Source organism: Nicotiana attenuata, unplaced genomic scaffold, assembly GCF_001879085.1.
Source record: "Nicotiana attenuata strain UT unplaced genomic scaffold, NIATTr2, whole genome shotgun sequence".
Classification (NCBI taxonomy): Eukaryota; Viridiplantae; Streptophyta; class Magnoliopsida; order Solanales; family Solanaceae; genus Nicotiana; species Nicotiana attenuata.
Window position 1 is genome coordinate 7,288 of NW_017676924.1, and position 9,152 is coordinate 16,439.

General features: G+C 36.5%; 1 protein-coding gene across 1 annotated transcript; it reads left to right on the forward strand.

Annotated features, from left to right (window-relative positions):
• The first annotated feature begins 4,694 nt into the window (after positions 1–4,694).
• Positions 4,695–7,442, forward strand: LOC109221251. Its single transcript, XM_019385712.1, has 3 exons — positions 4,695–6,024; positions 6,225–6,762; positions 6,863–7,442. Exons 1-3 carry the CDS (start codon positions 4,695–4,697, stop codon positions 7,440–7,442), a joined length of 2,448 nt encoding a protein of 815 aa, XP_019241257.1.
• Positions 7,443–9,152: the final 1,710 nt, after the last annotated feature.

Sequence of the window (9,152 nt, forward strand, 5' to 3'; positions counted from 1 at the left end):
ATCAATAGAAAGAGGCAAGTCTGAACAGTCAAGATGATCATAAGCACATAGAGGTGATATAAGTTAGGCATAAGAAACTCAGTAGAAATACATTCGAAGCGAGATAGCCATAGAATCTCAAACAAGAACAGGATAGTCACAAAATCAAACGAAGAAACCTAAAAAAATTAGGGTTTTCATGATAGGCAAGTTGAAGAGGTAATAAACTCACAGAATCAGTCGAAGTATGCGAGAAATAGAAGTTTAAACATAAAATATCAGTTTAAATGATATTATTAGAAGAAGTTCCGAAAACCCTAACTTCAGAAGAAGGTGAAAACACTTTGGAATCGATGATTCTTGTATAGAGTTCCAAGGATAGTGTAAAACATCAAAGAAACAGACTCAAATCGTTTTTAAAATCGTACAGATCTAGGAGATGTAGGCAGAAATTAGGGTTTCAGAAGAAACCCAAGTAGAGATGAAAGAGCCTGTCTAGAATCCCAAGGATCGAAATCACACTGAAGTAGCCAAGAACAGCCAAATGACAAACCCTAGATGCAAGTCGGCATGGCCCAGAGCCCTTGAAGGCCTTAGAGAAGGCAAACATAGCATTAGAGGAGCCATTGGAGGCTTAGGAGTTGATGGGAGATCACTGGAGAAGAAAGGGAGGTCGGCGGTTGAAGGAGCTAGGGTTAGGTTGAGTGGTTGAGAGAAGAGAGGAGATGAGAGAATACAGAGGCGGCGGTCTCTGAATAATGGGCTAGGGTTAGGGGTCGTTTGGAATTAAAAATGGTGACGGCTAATACGGGCCGTTGATCTCTTAGATCAGCGGCAAGGATTTAATTGTTGTTGGGTTGGGTTGGCGGGTTTAGGGTTTGGGTCGGGTGTTTTTAATATGAAATTGGGCTGGGGTTGGGTTTAAATTAAGGCTGAAATTGAAATGCAAATCTGGCTACATTTTAAATAGCCAATTTCCCCCCTTATAATTTATAATAAATAATAAATTATTTCTAGAAAATAATTTTGTGTACTAAAATGATTTAAAATAAATATTTAACATATTAAAAATATAGGAGATCAATTTTACGTATATAAACGTAATTATATATTAATAAGGCTAGTATTGCAATTATATGCATTTTAGCTTTAAAAATACAAAATACAATTATAAAAAATGCACAAAAATATTTTAACCATATTTTGGAATAAATATGAAATTTGAATGACTAAATCACCCCAACAATAATTTGAGGGTAATTATTGGGGGATTTTATGAGTAAAAGGGAAGGAAATAACTCAATTTAAAATCTTTAAAATTATCGAAAAAATAATAAAAACCTTATGCATGCTTATATATGCATATATATGCTATTTTGAAGGTATTTATGCATATAAAAAATTATATGAAAAAATTGGGTATCAACAAACACCTTCCTTCAACAAAAGTAAAAAAACTCTCTTCTTCTTTTTTCACAACTTTAATCTCACTTTATAGAAACACTCTACAATTATTTTTCATACCATAATATGGAAGAAAAACTCATATTTATAGGTGTAGGAATTCTTCCTTGAATTAAATTGGAAGAAAGTGGGGTAATAAGTTATGATATCATGGAGAACATGGGATAATTAGTGGTAGAACATGGGAGAAGAGTTACAAAAGATTTATGACCATTTTCTACTTCATGGAGTAGTGGGAGTTATAGGAGTTATGACCATTTCTACATCATGGAGTAGTGGGAGTTATAGGAATTTATTTTAATAATATAATGCAATTACACTAACAACAACTTAAGCTAATTAAAAGAATTAACCTAAATAATCGTACACCCAACCGTTTAAACTAAAAATATTTGGCGAATATATAATGTAAATATAATCTATGTATAATATATGTATAACTGTATATAATTAATGAATAATATATGTGTACCGACTAGGAAAAACAAACGATAAATATGTCCAACTATTTGTGTAAAGATCGCAACTAATTAATACAACTTATTTTGAATAGTCTTATATGCTTATTAGGTCTTTCACTACATCGTCTTTTCTCGTAGTGCTTGCTCTTACTGATTATCTTTTTCATTTTTTTTTATATTGTATACTTAGAGTATTCTAATAGCTCTAAAGACATGATCAATTGCTACGAAATATATACTAAATGATATATATATTTGTCGGGAAGAAAAGTTTTACTAGAATAACAATACCTACTATGAACTATTTTCATTCGCCAAATATTGGAATTTATAGAGTTATGGATATTAGATTTATTTTTCTCCAAATTACTATGGAAACATAGAAAACCCAGTTGAACAAGTTATACATACATCTTAACCAAAAACTCATGAATTCGTGGTATCGTGGTTCATCGTGTGTCCTGGGGCTTTTTCTCTTTTCTTTCAATCTCTCATGCTATTTGGTTAAAAAAATTTCTTCATTCTATTTAATTGATTGACTAACCAAATAAAGGAAACACAATTGTCAAAGGGTAAATTATGGTACACATCAACATTTCCACTGTATTTACTATTTGTAGCTATACTTTCAGTAAATTTACCATTCGTTGCGCGTTTGAATATAAGTGATACAAGTTAGTAATAATTAAGCAGTAGCTACGAATGATAATTAGATAAATTATAGTTATTAGGCTCGAAGCCGTAGTTGTTGTAAAAATTGCACGGGGAGCCCTATTTGGTCGCTCGCATTTAACCTATACCCATTTTTTTAAAACTTTTAACTTAACCCACTTTTTAAACAACTTCAGCCCCCTTTCTCCTCCTCCTTCTCCTCCTCAAAGTTATATACGCCCTCAACCTCTTTCTTTTATGAAAGCGCCGATCCCAATTAGTTTACTAAGTACACTGAAAGAAAAATAAGCAACTGATTTGTGAGGATTGAGTTGGAACGTCGATTCAAAACTTCAGCAGGAAAATTTATATTGAAGTACCAAACACCACTGAGAAAGAATTTTACAATAATTGGTGAATTGGAAATTATGATAATTACTGTAGAATTTTCATACAATACGTCTCATTTCACTTATTTATTAACTTGATTAAGACTCGATCTTGGTCTAATGATTGCACCACCAGTGTTCATTATTCACTTGATTAAGACTCAATCATACTTCTGGCGAAAGATGGCAAAATGAATGCTGCTTTGTGAATCTGAAAAAAAAAAGACAAACAAAAACTTCAGCTCTAGAGCCCTAGAACTTCAGCTCTAGAGCTGAAGTTCGCCATTTACAAAACAAAAACTTCAGCTCTTCAGCTGAAGTTCGCCAGTTACAAACAAAAACTTCAGGTCTAGAGCTGAAGTTCGCCAGTTACAAAATAAAAACTTCAGCTCTAGAGCTGAAGTTCGCCAGTTACAAACAAAAACTTCAGCTCTTCGCCAGTTACAAAAACAAAAACTTCAGCTCTAGAGCCAGCAATGTGAGCCCCAAAAATTTGCAAATGTTCACAAAATATTTGGAGCCATCAATGTGACAAAGCTGCTCAATGAATTGCAGCCTCACCAAAGGGAAGGCGCCGTCAACTCTCTCGCTTATGAAGCTGACATGTGCCTCCCCGATTAAAGGGTAAATAGGCGGGTAAATAGTTTGGGGACCATGGGTAGGAGTAGTAAATAGTTTGGGCCTGGGCATTAAAGGGTAAATAGTTTGAAATTAATAGGTATAAAGTGAGATTCAGAAGTATTATTATGAATCAGCCCAACCCAATATTGGGTTGCGAGAGCTATTGGGCCGAGAAGAAGCAAGAGGGGCAGAAGGCCTTCAAAAAGGTTAATATGGGATCCAGGCCCATGAGGTGCAATTAAGAACAGTTAAAATGGATAACGGTTACCAGGAAAGGGTTATGCAAATTGTTGTTGGAATCTCCTCTTTCTGGTCTTTCTCCCTCGTCTGTTTCTCTCTGTGGCTCTATCTTTCCCATCCCCTTCTTTCTGTTACTATACTTAGTTTTTACTGTAATTCCTTTGCTCAGTATATATATCAATCTTTTATTTCTCTATTTGGTTGTGAACATTTGAATCATAACAGTCAACTATCTTTTGGGCCACAATATAGAGGGAGAATGAGGCCCGTCATGGAAGAATTGCGGGCCTCATCCATTTGGTTCAGGTGATTAAACGAAGAAAATAATTAGAGGTTAAGTGTGAGGTTTAACTCAAATGTTTCTTTGTATTTGATGGGCAAGTTTATTATAATCCTTATCGTATTACCTTGAACATAAATGATCCTTTAAGTTTATAAAAGTTGATTCGATTCAACTAGATGGAACTTCCAATGATTTATTTAAAATTAACGAAAATATCATATGTTTACACATATCCTAACTATATAATAATCTCTATCAGAGTCTTCTTGCCCAATTGCCTTTTTATCCCAACTAGTCTTAGAGTAAACGTGTTACGCGTGTATATTTTCTCAATAAGTATACTTATAAAAAAAATTACATAAATATTATATTAAAAGCTTTATTTTTAACGACGAGTTCATTTCAAGAAAAAATTCCTCCCCACTGACAGTTTCTTCAAGCGGCTGTTACACTTGGCGGGAACGGTGGTTGTTAATGGCAAAGGGCAAAGGAAATGGACCAGGACGGCCAAGGAAGACACCAATCCTAGTTATCGGAAGCTCACTAACAACAACTACATCTCCATCAGTTTAATTCGCTTCTCAGAAACCACAGGCAGCATCAACAATGGCAGATCCAGGAGTGAATCATGAGATTGACAAAGGTACCATTGATTCTGCTACTAACTTGACACAATCAGTTGAATTGGACAGTAGAATACCTAAATATGACAGTGGAAAGAACAAAAGTCTGGGTACATGCATAGCTTCAACTTCGAGTGTATCACCTATGGTTCAATCGCAACCAAATACACATGCAGATGAAAATCTGCAGAAATTGAAGGCTAACAAGGACTCAACTGCTTCGGAGTGGGTCAATCTGTTTGCTAACAATCGAATAGCATCCAATGGCATTGCTCTATCTTACATAGCCCCGACGATTGTGGATGGTAATGTGGTTATTCAACTAGATCCAGTTGAGACTGCGAAAGAGGTTGAAAAGTGGAAGCATTCGCTGATTGTTGCGGTATTAGGAGAAATCCCAGGCTATAATCAGATGAAGAGATATATTAATCACAATTGGTCAAAAGCCTCATGGTCTGAATTGTTTTGGCATGAAAAAGGATATTTCATTGCCAAATTCAAAGAGGAAGATGACCTCAAGGAAGTCCTGTATGGAGGGCCTTACACGATTAATAATCGACCTATTATCCTGAAGAAATGGTCTCTTGATGTAGAATTTGATACAGCCTTTCTCAAAGAGATTCCCCTATGGGTCTCTTTTCCTAATTTACCTATGGCTTACTGGGGAAAAGAGTCTCTAAGCAGGCTGGGAAGTGCTATTGGAGTGCCACTATTTGCTGATGAATGTACAGCTAATCAGTCGAGAATCTCATTTGCGAGGATGCTAATTGAAGTGAACATTACTAAGCCACTACCAACTGGAGTCACAATACAGGATCCTTCTGGAAAGATGTACAAGCAAGTGGTGCGGTTTGAATGGCAACCTGAATTCTGCTCTGATTGTCAACAGCTGGGGCATATATGCAAACGCAATGAGGAAGTTCAAGGGAGACCTCAAAATATTCAGAAAGTATATGGCAAAGCTCATCAGCCAGCAAAGGAGTGGAGAAGCAAAGGCAGTATACAACAGAACACAAGTAAGGAGCTAACTAAACCAAACACTAATTCCAATAGTGCTGAAACAGTATCTCCCATAGCCCAAGTTGCCCCTACAGTATTTCATAATATAATAGCTGGAAAATCAGTGGATACTGCACAGGGCATGACACATGCTAAAAGGCATGAGAATAGTGTATTGAGAGACAAAAATAGTGTTTTAACTCCCAGAACAAATGTAGGTGATACTGATTTTTCAATTATCACAAAGAACACTTTTGAAGTGCTATCAGGAGGTCCAGGGGGTAGACAACCACCAGATAGAGGTGGTACATCAGGTCCTTCTAAATGATATTCTCATGTGGAATGTGAGGGGGCAAACCAAAGATATAAACAGAAGGAGTTGGCTAGATACCTCAAAGAACATCATATTCCGTTAGCTGGTTTAGTGGAGACTAGAATCAAACAACAAAAAGCTTCTGTTATTGCCCCTAAGATTGCAAAAATTGGGATTTAGTTCATAATTATGATCATGCAGTTAATGGGAGAATATGGTTACTAGTGGACAGTAATATATGGCAAGTAGATGTGATTCAAACAGATGCTCAATTTATTCACTGCATCATTAGTAACTCTTCTATCAGGTGTGCTATGACTGTGGTATATGGGTATAATAGCTTAGAGAAGAGGAAGGAGATGTGGCAAAAGCTTCAAAGTCTTGCACAAACTATTAACTATCCATGGTTGTTGTGGGGGGATTTTAATGCTATCATTTCTACCCAAGATAGAGTATCAAAGGTTGCTCCTACTCAAGCTGATATACAAGATTTTGCAAACTTTTGTTCTGACACAATGTTGATTGAAATCCCTTGGAGAGGGGAATTCTTTACATGGACAAATGGACAAATGGGTGAAGACAGGGTTGTTAGCAGGTTAGATAGAGCTTTGGGGAATGATGAATGGATGATGAATTTTGATCACCTAACAGTTGAAATAGGAGATCCATTTATATCAGACCACTCACCCCTCACCCTAAAATTCCATAGGAGAAATAATAGTATAAGAGTGCCATTCAGGTTTCTAAATGTTTGTGCACAACATGACGATTTCCAGAATATTTTAAGGGAAAGATGGCAAGGAGAATAAGTCTTGTAAACTAGCTACTATTTGGTACAGGCTGAAAGCAATGAAGCCTGTATTCAAGGACTTAAACAATAAAAACTTCAGAAATATCATAGAAAAGATAAACCAAGCAAGAAGAGAACTTATTGAATACCAACAAGAAATGAATAGAAATTATTCAGATCAACTAAGAATGATGGAGAAAGAGGCCATATTTCAATTAGAAAAATGGTCAAGTATTAAAGAGAAGATTCTGCAGCAGAAATCTAGAGCTCACTGGATCAATGTTGGAGATGGAAACAACAAATATTTCTTTGCAATGTTGAAAGACAGGACAAGCAGGAAAAATATTCATACACTAACAGCTCTGAATGGTGAAATACTAACAGACCCTAAAAGAATTAAGAAGGAGATAGTGGACTTCTATAGGGCCCTTATGGGAACTGCAGCTACTACTCTTCCAGCTGTTAACATGCAAATTCTGAAAAAGGGGCCTCAACTAAATCATCAGCAGATAGTGGAACTGACCAAAGATATATCCAAACATGAAGTAAATGAATGTATGCATGCTATTGGTAATGATAAAGCTCCTGGCATTGATGATTATAATGTTGTCTTCTTCAAAAAAGCATGAAAAGTTATCAAGGATGATGTATATGAAGCAGTAGTGGAGTTTTTTGCTACTGGGGTGATGCCTAAGGCCATTAACTGCACTACAGTTACCTTACTACCCAAGATCACCAATCCTACTACCATAAAGGACTACAGACCCATTTCTTGCTGCTCTGTGTTGTATAAGATTATCTCCAAAATCTTAGCATCAAGGTTGCAGAAAGTAGTGGACTACTTGATTGATGGATCTCAGGCTGGATTCATTCCTGGGAGAAAGGGAGCTGATAATATTATTTTAGCACATGAACTAATTAAAGCCTACTCAAGGAAACATATATCACCTAGATGTATGATCAAGGTTGATTTACAAAAGGCTTATGACAGTGTGGAATGGAGCTATGTGACACAAGTCACGGAAGGTCTGGGGTTTCCTCACAAATTCACTCAGTAGGTATCATCCTGTATGCATAGTGTGAGTTACTCTATCCTGATAAATGGTGAACTAACTGGACCCTTTCCTGCTGCTAAAAGCCTCAGGCAGGGGGATCCAATATCCCCATTTCTATTTGCTTTAGCAATGGAATATATAATCAGACTTCTCACTAATCTGAAGAAGGAAAAGCAATTTCATTTTCACCCAAAGAGCAAGAAACTGGGCATTACTCACTTGAGCTTTGCAGATGATCTATTATTGTTTGCTAGAGGTGATAACCATTCAGTTGCAATGATGAAGCAATATTTTGATCAGTTCTCCACAGCATCTGTACTAAAAGCCAACCTCAACAAGAGTCCAGTCTATTTTGGTGGAGTGTGCAAGGTAGATCAAGATATCATCATCCAACAGCTGGGGTATGTACAAGGTGAACTACCTTTTAAGTACTTGGGGGTCCCTCTTACTATCAAAAAGATGAAGATGGCACAATTGCAGATTGACAAAATAGTAGCTAAAATATCATCCTGGACTGCACGAAAGTTATCATATGTTGATAGAGTTCAACTTATTAGAACTGTTCTCTTTGGAGTACAATCTTATTGGTCTCAATTATTCCTGATGCCCTCCAAGGTGATCAAGCTTATTAATGCTTACTGTAGAAGCTTCATATGGTCAGGAACACATGTCATTACCAAACGTGCATTAGTATCTTGGGACAAAGTCTGTCAACCTAAGAGTGCTGGAGGACTAAATATCCTAAACCTTAAAAGATAGAACAAAGCTGCCATTTTCAAGCTGCAATGGGACTTGGCAACAAAGGCAGACAGATTGTGGATCAAATGGGTTCATATGTACTAGATAAAAGGGCACCCTTTAGCTACAGTTAAAGTACCAAAGCAAGCGAGTTGGATGGTTCAAAAGATCATGACTGTTGCTGGTCCAAATACACAGATGCAGGGAGATACTGGCAAATGCAGTAAGATCAAGCAGCTATACTTGCAGCAAATTGGATCCTTACCTAAAGTTGAGTGGAAAACAGTCATGTTCAAGAATCTAGCTAGGCCTAAAGCATTGTTCTCCATGTGGCTGATCATACAGGAGAGAATGATGACAACTGACAGGTTAAGCAAATGGAACATTAACGTGGATTCAATATGTGTTTTTTGTGGAAATCATCTAGAGACTCATGCTCATCTATTTTGGGAATGTACTACCACCACTGGATTATGGGCATGAATTTTCAACTGGCTAAATATCCAGGTGCAAATAAAAACGTGGGATCAGCTAATAACCTGGTTT